The 15,662-nt window shown below is 42.6% G+C and overlaps 1 protein-coding gene across 3 annotated transcripts in view; it reads right to left on the bottom strand.

Annotated features, from left to right (window-relative positions):
• SASH1 (SAM and SH3 domain containing 1) overlaps positions 1–15,662 on the bottom strand; it is a 272,900-nt gene that overhangs the window by 179,627 nt on the left and 77,611 nt on the right. For all 3 annotated transcript variants that reach the window (XM_088455529.1, XM_088455389.1, XM_088455448.1), the window contains exons 3-4: positions 1,183–1,233; positions 995–1,044 (exon numbers count right to left, since the gene is read on the bottom strand). In XM_088455529.1, the coding sequence (XP_088311655.1) occupies positions 995–1,044; positions 1,183–1,233 (101 nt within the window). The remainder of the gene's footprint in view (positions 1–994; positions 1,045–1,182; positions 1,234–15,662) is intronic.

Below are 15,662 nucleotides of genomic sequence, written 5' to 3'. Positions count from 1 at the left end.
ATTCCATGCATTACAACATGATTTGTCCCAATGAAAATTTACACAGCTTTGCTCCTATTTATTTTTGTGCCTTAGAATAGTCCAAGGGTTACATTTAAGGGAATGGGTATGAAGTCCCGGCTGCTATCCGCCAGTTCATATCCCGACACCGGCAGCCCGAAAACAGAAAATCCCGACAGGGCAGGTAAGTACCCTATCCTTACCCCTCTCCGCTCCCTAACCCTCCCTTAGTGGTGCCTATCCCTAACCTCCCCCCATAGTGCCTAACCTCCACCAGGGGTGCCTAACCCTAACCACCCCCCCCTTACCGCACCCTAAACCTAACACTCCCGGGGGGGTGCCTAACCCTAACCTCCCCAAACCTAACCTCGCTACTCTCCCTAAACCTCCCCCCCTGCGGCTAACGCAAAGGGCACCCCGGATTTACCTCGTTTGGGCTGGCGTCCCGGTGTCGGGATTAAGATAGGCGTCGGTATTTCGACACCTATCTTAAACCCCTTAAATCAGGATTTCTTTGTCAGTATTGAAACTGGCGGCATCGCGTGTGACGGTCTCATGACTACATCCCCATTTAAGCAGCAGCACATTTCAAAGCCACTACATACTGGATGATTTTGCACGTCCGATAGACCGATAATTTCTACTTGGCCATGGCAATACACTGTTCAACTATCAACCCAAACGACTGATTATCGGCCGACCAGAACCATCATTGAACAGTGTGCGCCCAGCAGTAGAGATTACATGGATCTGGCAGTTGGTCAAACCCCATTGAAATCCGATCTATAAAGATTTTCATTGAGTAGAAAGTACACTTTAGTACACACATGGTCAAAGACAAAAACTAGCCAACCAGACCTGTCCATGAGGTACCTGCTTAATTCAGGTCTTCATTTTGTAAATCTGAAAATTTCACGTGACAGAACCATTCTATATTTTCAATTTAATTATCATCAATTTACTTTGTATTTTGTGGCCAAAATATTCAACTTACTTTCTTTCAGTCTCTGGCGTAGATACTGCACTGTTAAATCCAACAGAATCCTAAAAAGAAAGAAAAATATAAAATTTCAACAAATTTATCTCAGCAGTGGGCAAAATATTGCATAGTATTATTATGATGATTATTATATTTCATATTCTAATAAAAGACAGGGTGGGGGGATTTGTTATTGCACTTACTTCAATTTGGGATCGCAGCTGTAATGACGTGGAGCAGGCATCAGATTTCTCCTACAACAGAACATACGCTAGTTATTCATAAGATATCAGGAAACGTGGCACATTTCAGTGAGCAAAGACATTTTTTTATGCAGATAAATAGGCAAATGTACCATACAAGATACCGAAAATCAAAACCACAATAATGGTCAGAGGATAAGAAAAATCCACATCTAACCTACTGCCTACTACTTATGTATTGTGTCAGTATTTTTTAGTATGTAGAGGAAGCTGTATAACACCCCTCTGTAGTTTCAAGATCTATCTTAGGTCGCCGTTGTGGAAATCTGCTGTACTTGCACAGAACAAATTCATCAGTTTGCATATTATGGCGTGATATAGCCAATACCATGTAGAAAATTACAAGACAAAAGCATCAGCAAACTACTGAAGAAAAAGTTGAATGCAAGGTACTAAAAGTTTAGAACTTAAAATATGTCAAATACACAAAACATCACATTTAAAGTACAACATTTTATTATTTTAGTACAAATCCCATTACTAAATAAAAAAAAAAGTATTTTTTTCCCTTTGAAGTACAGCTTGGTTAAGTCTAATAATCACGACAGACAGTTGAAATTTTGTGTGTGTAAAGATTGTCAACATTGTGCACCTAAAAAGGAGTGTAATATAGGGTGGACAAAATGGCTGATATTAAAGTGTAGGATGAAACCCTAAAACTACCAGATCTAAGATTTTTTTCATATCTTTTCCAAACGAGATCAAAATCTGATACTAACACCTTGACTGCACCCAACTTCTTTAAAAACACCAACATGTTGCTCCCTAAACCCAGTATCCCGGACAAACATGTGTTGATTGCTATACAGTACATGGTGTTCAAAGGGAATCAGTATGAATGACCGCCGGACGTCAGCCCGATGGTTGAAAATCCCAACATCGCAGGTTGTATACTATCCCTACCCCTCTCCCCCCCCAACCCTCCTTTAGGGGTGCCTAACTCTAACCTCCCCCCTAGTGCCTAACCCTAACCCCCCTCCCCGCACCCTAAACCTAACCCTCCTGGGGGGGTGCCTACCCCTAACTCCCCCCCCCAGTGCCTAAACTTAACCCCCCCTTTCCCTAACCTAACCCTAAACTTCACCGGGGGAGGGGGGGCTGCCTAACCCCAAGTCCCCCTGGGGGTCCCTAAACCTAACCCCCCCCATCCCCAGCTGAGTGTATACTCACCCCCGGCAGAGGAAGATTGGTCCGGCGTCCTCTCTGTGTTCCGGCATCATAGGCATTGGTAACATAGGCGTTGGTATTTTGACGCCTATGTTAAATCCCTAGCCGGTCTTATAACTACATCCCGTTCAAAGATATATTACCACAGTGCAGTGGATGTCTTGCTTATCATGGCAATAATAAATTAAATATTGCCTGAATATAACAATTTTCACATCCAGGGACTCAGATAGGAGTATGTTCCTACAAAGTGTAAAAGTTAAGTATTCACTTTCAGCTTCGGTGGCTGGCAGAGCTACTGCACCTGTGCAAGCAGATCTCTCTTCTGGCAACTATTGTGGTCCTTAGCCCATAGGACACAATGGCTAAAGACATCTGAAGATGGTGTTAGCTACCGGGGAAAAGATGGTTGGTTTGGCATTTAAATTTAAGTAGCCTATGGGGTTGCATATATTCAGGGGTACTTAATATTTGTGGGAATCCCCTGAAAACAATAATAAATAAACCTCTTAGGCTTTTTTGGACACAGCTGAAAACACAAAATCAGTGACAGCGCTAGTACATCCGAGGGGGTGGCTGAATGACGGGAGCCGGGAGCGAGCGCTGCACTGTGATGTTGTTGTGCAGAGCCCACTCGCAGCTTCCCTTATTAACACCACCGCAGGCTCCTGTTCACTGACAAGGAGCCAGCAGTGTAGATAGAATCTATGGGGGCAGCCCAACATCTCTGGGAGCGCTTTGCACTCCTCCAGAGTAATGAAAACGAGGCACATGCAGTGATGCCACACCCCTTCCAAATGATGCCACACCTCATTTTCAGGCAGTCTATTTGGTGCACTGGATAACACCAACCCTATTTACGCCACATTACTTAATGAAAACTTGTGCAGAACTATGAGAGGGACCGGTATGAATGACCGCCGGACGAGAGCCCGGCAGTCAAAATCCCGACACCGGCAGGCTGAACAGCGGACATCCTGACAGAGGTGAGTAAACTACCTAATCCTCCCCTCTCCCCCCCAACCCTAACCCTCTTTTAGGGGTACCTAACCACCCCCATGGGGTGCCTAAACCTAACCCCCCCTCCCCACACCCTAACCCTCCCTTCCTCCAGGGGTGCCTAACACCCCCCCTTCCTCTAGCCTAAGCCTCCCAGGCAGGCCTAACCCTAAATCCCCCCGGGGTGTCTTAAACCTAAACCCCCCCACCCACGGCTATGAGGACACACGGACCATACTTGCCTCGTTCGGTCCCGTATCGTTCTGAATTCCGGCGTCAGGATTATGATGAGCGTCGGTATTTCGACGCCTATCAATAATCCCTAGCTGGCATTCCGGTCATGTGACTGCATCCCCTATGAGAAACTGAACATTTTCCATTCACAAACTATATTTAATATTTTTGTCTAATGTAAAAAAATGTGATATCAAATTATGAGCTTGCAGATAGTTATGCTACTTTTTCTATTATTTATCAAAGCACATATGTAAGAGTATGCATATAAATACACATCTTTATGTAGCTCATTATGGTAAAATGCAGTTAAATAATGTTGCAGAAGCACCAATAAATCACATTGTTTGTAAAACAAAATATGTATCTGTCTTTACAATTTCCTAGACAATTCACCTCTTGGGCAAACTGTTTTTTCTTTGAGTTTGGTTAAGTACTGATTTATAACGGAACACGTGTTCCGCAACTTCTGATGTGAAATAATGCACATACCTAAAATCTGACATGGTTATTTTGACATAATAAATAGGCAAACCTACATTTAAGGAATGTATTTAGTAATTTACAGCTTTATAAATATATAGAATTATGGTATAATGTCACAGAATGAAAGTATGATTTGTGAATAAACACAATAAAATGATTCTTAAATGGATCAACAATAATTATTCATATTTCTAATGATTACGACCTGTACTTTAATTTCAAAGAAAATGTGCATACAGTTACAAGCAACAGTCCATAATGTAGGAAATATAAATACATATTAGTAACAGAAGGAGAAATAATCTACATCTGGATTTGAAACCAACTACAACAAATGCTTCAGAATACAAATTATACACCCTTCACATTTATCAATCTCATATTTTAATACACTGTTTATATTGTAGAACAATGCTTTCACTATTAGGCTCTGGTCATCTCCATAACTGCTACAGATAAGTTCACTAAAGAACATTTTACAGTGTAGTTGCCAGGTAAACTATACAGCGGCAATCCCAGTGACAAGACAGAGAAGAGTTATTCCATGAAATTATATAAAACCCCTTGAAAAGCTGCAAGAAGGCAACAAAAGTTACTTACTATTTAATGCACCACATTTCCCCATCTCTGTGTCTGAGAAGGATCGCTGGTTCTACTTAGCTTCCACTGCACACAAGACTGGGGTATTCAGGAAGCGGTTAGCTCTGCCAGGGGTCAGCATGATTTTATTATTTGTATCTCAGACACATCCAGATGCATCCTACCTTACAAAACCCTGACCCTCACTGAACCTTCCTGTGCTATGCTCATAAAATTAATGACAACATGTGTAACCGTAAGTCTACTGTGCCTATCTGTGATGGGAACCAATACTCCGTCATAAGACATTGATCAACATGGTGGCTACAAACAAGGACTAATGCAAAACAGCCAAGCACAGTACAGCATGTACTCTATAAAGAGCACAACTACAAGGTTTCTCTATAGGCATTATGAATAGAACACGTATATTTCACAACAATATTGTAATGCAAGCCTTTAACATTTGTTTCATCATCAGTTACAGGAGGTAGCTGCTCTGCCAACAATATCCATTAATGTGGCTGCCAGCAGTCTAATCTATGCAAAATACTGTAATTGAGAAATATTAACAGCTACAAGTAATAATGCTGGCAAAGCATGCTGGTTGTTGTAGTTTAAGAACCACTGTTGGTTTTATTGATTCTCTTCTAGAGACACCCAGTGGGCTGGATGCATTTTTCATGCTTTTTTTTTTTTTCTTCAAACAAAGGAACTTACGTTGAAATTAGGGATGAGCGGGTTCGGTTCCCTGAGAACCGAACCCACCCGAACTTCGGGGATCCGGGGCGATCCGAGCCCAAGCTCGGATCTCCCTGTCTGCCCCGGATCCCTCTCCCGAGGCAAAACCTCGAGATCTGCTGTCGGATCTCGAGGTTTTGCCTCGAGCGGCCATTTAAAAAAAAATGCCTTTGCCTTTAATGGGCAAAGTGCTGATTGGCTGACAGAGCCGTCTGTCACGGCTCTCAGCCAATCAGCATTATGGTGCTCATTTGCATGTAGCACGGACTCGTGAGATCCGTGCTACATGCATCTGTGTGATTGACAGTGACACAGAGCACAGATGGGTCAGTGAGACCCGTCTGTGCTGCTGTGTATTTCAATGACACAGATGCACGCACGGACCAGGAGATCCGTGCTACTTGCATCTGTGTCATTGACACAGAGCACTAACGGGTCCGTGAGACCCGTCTGTGCTGCTGTGGTAAATAAAAAAAAAAAAACCTGTGTAAAAAGAGAAAAAAATGGCGTCCTCCCCCCCAAAAAAAGAGCAACCAGCCCCGGGCATTAGTGACCCAGTGCTGGGTGTGCTTAAATACAGGGGACAAACGACATAGGGGTCCCCTGTACTTAAACACAACCAGCACCGGGCTAGTCAGAACCAGAGCTGGTTGCCAAAATACGGGGGACAAACGACGTAGGGGTCCCCCGTATTCTGCGCAACCAGCTCTGGGCTCTGATCCGGTCCTGGTTCTGGAAATACAGGGGAAAAAAATGAGTAGGGTTCCCCTGTATGTTCCAGAACCAGCACTGGACTTTTTCTAGCGGGGGGCTGATGCCACAGCCAGGGGAGCCCTTTCACCGGGCCCCCCAGCCGCAGCATCAGCCCTGACCGCTAGTCAGCCCAGGCCGGGGATCCCTGGAGAGCTGGGGACCCCCCCAATAAAGGGGTCACCCTCTCCAGGGCACCCCAGGCCCAGGCTGATAGCCCGGGGCTATCCCCGCCACCCCTGGTGGCGGTGGGTGGCGGGTTGATTGTGTGGTGTGGTGTAAATAAAGAATATCAAACATTGTCTTTACAAGTAGAACTGCAAGTCCCAGCAAGCCTGCCCCGCATGCTGGTACTTGGAGAACCACAAGTACCAGCATGCAGGGCATTAAGGGCCCACTAGTACCTGTAGTTCACCTGTAAAAAAATGTTTAAAAAAAACACAGGACACACACACCGTGACAGTATAAGTTTATTAAACATACATACACACACACACACACACACACATGTACACATACTCACCTATGTAACCTGTAGCATCGGTCCACTTGTCCGGTAAAGTATCCCTAGGGGACCTGTGAAAAAAAACATACTCACCATCTCCTATGCGAGGTTCTGTCCTCTTCGTTCCAAAGTAGGCATCCCCGGACTTGGCAAAAAAAAAAAACGAAAACGCGATCCACGAACTTAGTACCGTTCTATAGAACGGTACTTCCCGAATCAGAGCTTAGCGGCGGGGTATCACCATGGAAACCCCGCTGCTAAGCGTTCATTGGCTGAGAGAGGCCATCTCCCGTCTCTCTCAGCCAATGAACGGCTCCCTCCATTGTAGTCAATGCTGGGAGCCGCAAGGTTATTAAAGTTTACCCTGCGGTTCCCACCATTGACTACAATGGAGGGAGCCGTTCATTGGCTAAGAGACGGGAGATGACCTCTCTCAGCCAATGAACGCTTAGCAGCGGGGTTTCCATGGTGATACCCCGCCGCTAAGCTCTCATTCGGGAAGTACCGTTCTATAGAACGGTACTAAGTTCGTGGATCGCGTTTTTGTTTTGTTTTTTTGCCAAGTCCGGGGATGCCTACTTTGGAACGAAGAGGACAGAACCTCGCATAGGAGATGGTGAGTATGTTTTTTTTCACAGGTCCCCTATGGATACTTTACCGGACAAGTGGACCGATGCTACAGGGTTACATAGGTGAGTATGTGTACATGTGTGTGTGTGTGTGTGTGTGTATGTATGTTTAATAAACTTATACTGTCACGGTGTGTGTGTCCTGTGTTTTTTTAAACATTTTTTTTACAGGTGAACTACAGGTACTAGTGGGCCCTTAATGCCCTGCATGCTGGTACTTGTGGTTCTCCAAGTACCAGCATGCGGGGCAGGCTAGCTGGGACTTGCAGTTCTACTTGTAAAGACAATGTTTGATATTCTTTATTTACACCACACCACACAATCAACCCGCCACCCACCGCCACCAGGGGTGGCGGGGATAGCCCCGGGCTATCAGCCTGGGCCTGGGGTGCCCTGGAGAGGGTGACCCCTTTATTGGGGGGGTCCCCAGCTCTCCAGGGATCCCCGGCCTGGGCTGACTAGCGGTCAGGGTTGATGCTGCGGCTGGGGGGCCCGGTGAAAGGGCTCCCCTGGCTGTGGCATCAGCCCCCCGCTAGAAAAAGTCCAGTGCTGGTTCTGGAACATACAGGGGAACCCTACTCATTTTTTGTCCCCTATATTTCCAGAACCAGGACCGGATCAGAGCCCAGAGCTGGTTGCGCAGAATACAGGGGACCCCTATGTCGTTTGTCCCCCGTATTTTGGCAACCAGCGCTGGTTCTGACTAGCCCGGTGCTGGTTGTGCTTAAGTACAGGGGACCCCTACGTCGTTTGTCCCCTGTATTTAAGCACACCCAGCACTGGGTTACTAATGCCCGGGGCTGGTTGCTCTTTTTTGGGGGGGTGCACGCCATTTTTTTCTTTTTTTACACAGGTTTTTTTTTTTTTTTTTACCACAGCAGCACAGACGGGTCTCACGGACCTGTCATTGCTCTGTGCCAATCACACAGATGCATGTAGCACGGATCTCCCGGGTTCGTGCTACATGCAAATGGGCACCATAACGCTGATTGGCTTCCTGTCTGCCACTGCAGTGCCACTCCTAGATGGGCCACGTGTTTGTGCCGCCCCCTTGTGTCGCTTAGCATAGTCATCCAGCTTCCTCGGTACAACCTTTTGGCCTAAAAACAATATTGTGAGGTGTGAGGTGTTCAGAATAGAGTGGAAATGAGTGGAAATTAATGTTATTGGGGTTATTAATAGCGTAGGAACAAAAAAAGGCCCATTTATGTGATTTTAGCGGGTTTTTTTTATTTTTTAAGAAAAAATCCAGATCCAAAACACAAAACCCAGAACCCAAAACACGGAAGGGTGGTTTTGGCAAAACCAATCCAGATCCAAAACACGAAGAAAGATCCAGATCCAAAACCAAAACACAAAACACGAAAAGTGTCCGGTGCACACCCCTAGTTGAAATAATAAACTACAGCAAGAACTCCTAAACATTGTCATTGCTAAAATGCACATTGGGGTAAACTATGCATTTGTACTTAGAATACACGTTTTTATTGGTTTCATGTGTTACATGCTATGACATCTTACTGACATGATACCAATATACATTTTATGGGAGTCAATTGTCTTAGCCCCTAGCAAAAAAAATAAAAATACCCCAAGGTTTAGAAGAAAATACTGCAGTGTGACTAGAACTCTTAAACTAGCTGTTTTGTGGCTCTTAGTATAATTCCCAATTCTACTGATGTAGCGCAGCTCCCAGCTTCTGTCTGATTGTCAGAAAAACAGAGCTGTAGCTTGATAAGAGAAACCTGACTGGAATACAAGATTCCTGCTACATGTGGAAGAATTTAATCAGGCAAGCTTCAATTATTTTTATCAAGTAAAAGGAAAGAAGCAATCCCCTGTGCTCTCATAAATCTCTTTAACACCTTACTAAGCATCCATGCAGAATGCCAATTTGGGCGTACTGGTGGGCCAAGTATTGGAAGGCATTTTAGTTGTATAGTCCAACTAGCCCCATCCATTTTACTGTGATAACATGAACTGTGATTTTAGAAATCACACAGGAAAAAGAATACCTAATTGCGTAAACTGATTATCCATGCATGTGTGGTTGAGCTTTTTTATTGGTGAAAGAGCGTAGAGCTTAAAATTCCTTAAAGACCTTCCTAATCACTGAAAAGGGCCAGGCAGACTGTGCAATGAATAGGAGCATATAACTAGATAATTATATTTAACCTTAGACCTACAGCAATATTTAAAGCAGCGATTGCAACCAATGTGTTAGGAAGAAATAGCCTAGATTTGCCCTTTTCATACTTCCAATGTACCATACCATAACATGTGTGTGTCATGTAATAATGATTACAAGGTATGCCAGTCCACATTTAACCATATGAAAATGGCATGTGGAATAATGGCATTGCTGGGGCCCATGTGTGCTACCTTTCTATAGTTTGTATTTGTTCTGGGTTTTTCCCAATGCCCAGGGTTCACTGGCTTTGGACTTCATTCATCCTGAGTTTGTTTTCATAGGAACACTTCTTGTACAGCCATGTGTGTAATAGGTTGGATCTATATAGCTCTTCTACAGCACTGTGTAATATGCTGGTGTTACATAAAGAAGTAACCATTGGCATAATGCATATTTTATTACTTTTGGACCCTACCCTCCAGGATCTTCCCGTGGGGAGCTCTAAATGGCAAGTGCTAGGGGTGTGGTGTGGCTATTCATGCACTTTTGACCCTGCCTACAGCAGAGTCATTTCATGACAACACATTGCAGGGCAGGGGCCAAATGACGTAATTTGGGCTAAAATGTGTCAATTCCTGTCTCGCTCACTTCACTGGGGATTTGTGAGGAATCTAGAAGGATTCACTGCTTTTCCGGGAGAGTAGGCAACAACAGTATAAAAGGTTAACTGTAATCGGTTTATTTTCATTCCATATTTGTAATATACAGTATGTGCTTTAGTCATCCTGCAGAGAGACACTCAAATATTTGCCTTTACTTAAATAAATCTGCTCTCATGGTTGATAGTTGCCTCATGGTACTATGAACTACTGACTCCCATATATCTCAATAATCATGGAGAATGCTATTGCTTTACTAGGGTAGAGGAGTAACTCTTTCGCTCAAGCTGGGTACACACTAGACGATTTGTCATGTTGAAGCAAACCGGAATGACAAATCGTCCACATCGTCCAGCATGTACGGACTATTGCGCATTCCTGTGCGTCATTCATTGCATCCTCAGATCTGCCTGCAGTGCAGGCCAATCTGAAGGTCCGGCGGCCGACACCATGCTTCTGGATGCGTCAGGTGTACGATATATATAGCAGTCGTACACTAGATTGTGCAGTGTGTACGGAATACCCGCTATATCGTGATGCTGCATCTGCCGCCACTGGGTACACACATTGTCTAGTGTGTACCCAGCTTAACGAAGAAATGTATGTAACATTGAGTATAGAACCCTGTTTCAGAAGATTATGGGGGCCAATGCAGAGGTGAACGCTAGTCTGCTTTTTAAAAGTGCATTATATGTTTTTCTTGCACTGCACATACTCAGGAGCAAAGGGTACACAGCTACAGTTAATGTGAGTCTTGCACAATTCGTTGCATTTCCACTTGTGGATTAAGGGGCTTAACTGGGTTGTAACTGAATGTTCTTACATAGGCAAAGATGAGCGAGGGTGTGGACAGTATTGTGGGCTGTACAACAGCTATGAAACCAAGCATAAGGATCAGCATGTTCTGTCCGCTGACTCTGAGATGCGGCAACTCTCCATTGAGGCAAATATATGCATTAGTTCCAAGCATGCAGTGGCGGCCAACTTGCATACAACTTTGCATCAATCCCCATATCTTTCACATATTAGATAATATCTATTTTTTATGCATTAAGTATAATTCAATATATGTCGTCCATCAGTAAATTAAACGTAACTAAGATATAAGACATCAAAAGTCACCTAAGAATCTCAAAAAACGGTCACGGGATTCCTCAGCAAATACATGTAATCTGCTAGGGATGAGCGGGTTCGGATTTACTCGGTTCTTACCGCCACATTACCGCAAGTTCGGATTAGTTCGGATTTATTTTATTGGCTATCCAAAACACGTGATAGCCGATAACCAATAAAATGCCATTTTGAGAACCGAGTAAATCTGAACCCGCTCATCTCTCTCCTTATTACAACAGAGAACAAGAAAATATATAAATAGCAAATTGAAAGCCATAAAGTACAAGGGGAAGAGTATAAAGACATTACACAGCCAATGGCTCTTAGTGCCCTATCAAAAAAAAAAAAAAAAAAAAGAGGTCAAAGATCGTCAAGTCATACCTATTATTCAAGACAGGATATGTGCCTTCAGAGGAAAAACATCCATAAATTTTAGGGAAGGGATATATTCTTGGCCAGCTGCTGCAAGACTAGAAACAACATCTCCAAACTGAAGGGCAAGGACAAGATCCAAAAGGGACTTTCCTCAATCTGAGGCTCCGGCAGGATGCAGGAGAGACCAGCCTAAAGATGAGCATTTTCTATTGAATAAAGAGTCACTTCTTCTACAATCTATTCACTAGTGACATTTCATTTTGAGAGCGTGCAGGAAACTAAAGCTTAGTTCAATCAGTCAGACAGAGTAAAATTGAATTAAAGGGGAAGCACATTTTATTTTACTAGCTAAAACCCTGCTGGAAGAAGTCGTCCTACTGTTTGTAGAATGTTTTTTGTTTAAATAAAACTTTGAGCACTTAAAGTAGTAGAGTTTTTTTCTCCTTTTGAGAAACCTACTAAACTGAAGCAGCTGCCAAGTAGTGACAACATGCCAAAGCATATGTTATGTGAGGTGATAGGGAAGGAATTACCAAATGTAAGGGGAGCAGAAATATACAAGATAGCATCGGAGATTGAAAGTTTAGTTAACTGGCCAGGCTTGGGAAAAGAATGTCCCCAATAATGCTGACAATTGCTGGGGACGGTGTATTTTGCCGATATTTGTCACACACAAATATCGAGTACACTTTCATTATTTTACTTTTAACCTTTATTTATATGGAGTCCACATAGTCAACAATGTTATACAAAGCACTTAATTCAGTTTATGGTCCAGCAGAGCCTACAATTTATTGTATATGCTACAGGCATGAAAAAACAGATTTACAGATGCCAAGGGGCTTATAGGAGGGTAGTTGGCTTTTTTAAGTTTTAAATTGAGCTTATTTTAAACTTTTTTTAAAAGACATAACATAACAGACGGAAACAAAAAATAAAAAATAAAGCAAGAAATAGAAGACAGGCAAATATAATAACTTAGTAAAGATTAAATACAGAATACATATACAAAATATTACAAAAATAAAACAAAAAGCAAATGATCGTGCTAATATACAGTGGTGTTTGACAACCAGAATACGGTAGTCCTTATAAAAGAGACGATCATAAAATAATAATGGCATCATACAAAGACAATATGCAACAGGGATAATTCAATCTGGACCAGTTGTGTGGAGTATCGGTCATTCTTATTTCCTCTCATTATCCAGAGTGTCAATAAACACAGCCATTTTATATAATCACTCCAACAATTAAGACCAAATAAGGTCAAAAATAAGGTCAAATTTAGCCGGGCCATTCCTGCCAGTGTAGAAAAAAAAACAACACATTTACTACAGTAGCATTAACCAGGGTCACCCGATCAGAAAAAAAAATGGGGCCAGGCTCTTGCAATGCAAATATGTATTGAATGCATATTGTCTGGTAAATTTATCTAAGAGGTCTTTATCTAGAATACCAAGGAGAAACACTCTGGGGGACAGATAAAGGAAAAGACACACCCATGGAGGCGTTTGTTCGTGTCATTATACACAAACAGGAAGACCCTTAGGAAATTAAGCCTGTAAGATGTGTCTGAACTGTAAATAAAATACAATAAAGTGCTCACTCTGGATTCCAAATCCACTAGACCAGTGGTTTGCAAACTCGGTCCTCAGGAACCCAAATGGTTCACATTTTCCAGGTCACCTAGCAGGTGCGCTGGTGTATTCATTAGTCACTGACACATTCTAAAAGATACACATTTGGAGCCAATTATTTCACTTGTGATTCTGTGATGAGACCTGGAAAACATGCACTGTTTTAGATCCTGAGGACAGAGTTTGAGAACCACTGATCTAGACAATTGAGCACCCACATCATAATGCTGCACCACAGAGACCACATCCCATCGACCCCAAACAAGATTATATTTAGCTGAGATAACACAGCTGCTCCCCAGAAAGCTTTATTAGGGTCAAACACAGGAATACCCAATAATTTATCAACCAAATTCCATATTCTAACTGCCTGATGCTGAATTGGAACACCAGACCACCTTTCTCTACCACTTAAAGGGAGCATAATAGGGGAATTACCTGCTCCTGATTGTACAACCAACAAATCACAATGCTCCCCACTAAGCACCCATTCTCGCAGATGATACAACTGTGCTGCAAAGTAATATAATTTAAAGTGCGGCGATGCCAGACCCAATGCCAATTCCGAGACCTAGTGAGAGTGGCCAACTTAATGTGAGGTCGCCAATCCATTCAGTCATGAGAGGACACAGGGTAGTGGGGTTTAGTTAAGAGAGGGGTAGGCTCTATTAAGGTGTCTAAGGTGATGATTAAATATATTACTATTTGCGGCAAATATTTACATATGAATCTTCACAAAAGTTAGTTATTTCCCAATTTGGAAAAGAAATGTGCCAAGATGCGCTGTGTGATCAGTAGCTTAATCATCTTCCTGGAAGTTACTTTTCCTGTGGCCGGTAAAATCTATGATTTAACTTATGTGGAATTATAGTTTTGTCTCAACAAATGACAGGAAAACAATGAAAATCAAGTATTACAGTCAGTTCTAAAATATTAGATTTGATGCTGCAATTGTTATGCTTACTCAAGGGTCAATAAAATGTCAGGTTTACAATAGTTATATGCTTTTAAGAAAAGTATTATTTAATGAAGGAAATTATACCAAGAGATTCAAAGGATGCTTTTAAAGAACAAAAAAATCCATCTAATTTCCTTACTCTTTTGCTCAGCTTTGTTTCAACAAACTGTATGACAAGTGACTAAAGGTATAAGTGCTGTACAGTACTAGGTGTACTGAAATAAGACACAGAGAGGTGAGCATGGTAATATAAAAAAACGGAAGCTGGCCAAACATGGAAAGTTCTGTTACACAGGTGTGTGTGTGTGTGTGTGTGTGTCACTGCGCATTATTTCCCAATGGCTGCACACCTCACTCCTGATCTACTTACCACTGTTATCTGAACCTCATCACGAAGCCACAGCTGTATCAGTCCACAAATGTTAACAGTAACATCTTTCACAGAGACACTGCTCGCAGAAAAGCAGCACATCACGGCCTCACTTACAGAAATACACATTTATGACTGAAAAATGTGGTTGAATGCACTCAAATGCATACCACGGCGTGTGTATATCAGAGCGTAGCCGCACACCCAAAAGTGGTATATAATATATACACACACACAAACACACTACAGATCATTAAATTTAATACACCCACAGACCTCGATTTCTCTGTAAAGAATGAACTTTATACATGTGTTTTGCACAAAAATGAGGCCACCTGCTGTGACTCGTGGGTGCAGCATTCCATGCCCCCTAACCGCAGGGCCACACACCATAGTTTTGAGCAAGTAGCTGCCCTGTACGCAAAGGTCTGTCTTCCTGAGGTAAAGTTGGAGGTATGCTAAAAGCGAGAGAATGTCTGATCCCTGAAAATAAACAAAAATTACCCCCGCAAGATCACGAGGTGCTCGTAGTGATATTAGATAATAGATGAGTGCAATGCGCTTGTAGTGTAATGCAGCTCAATATTGTATATGGTTTATAAGGGTAAGAATGAGCGCTGTATAGATAAATTAAGCATAATAAACATGTAACATAAAAAATAACATTGATGTTTATAGTCTTTGTGACTAATTTGGGAGGAAGGTCAGAGACCAGTCCAGATGATAGTCTGCCTGTGCCCGTACTAACTGTCGTAGTGATATCATATACAATACTGTGCAAAAGTTTTAGGTAGGTGTGGAAAAATGCATGTGAATGAACAGAAGAGAAATCTAAATCAAATCAATATTTGGTGTGACCACCCTTTGCCTTCAAAACAGCATCAATCCTTCAATTCTTCTAGGTACACTTGCACACAGTTTTTGAAGGAACTCTTAGGGAAGCTGTTCCAAACATCAAGGAGAACCACAGATCTTGTGTGGATGTAGGCTTGCCCAAATCCTTCTGTCTCTACATGTAATCCCAGACAGACTCAATGATGTTGAGATCAGGGCTCTGTGGGGGCCATATCATCACTTCCAGGAC

The sequence above is a fragment of the Taudactylus pleione genome, unplaced genomic scaffold (assembly GCF_031769625.1).
Source record: "Taudactylus pleione unplaced genomic scaffold, aTauple2 ptg000006l, whole genome shotgun sequence".
Taxonomy (NCBI): domain Eukaryota; kingdom Metazoa; phylum Chordata; class Amphibia; order Anura; family Myobatrachidae; genus Taudactylus; species Taudactylus pleione.
Note: the sequence above shows the minus strand (reverse complement) of the source record. Positions and strands in the feature narration are given on the sequence as shown.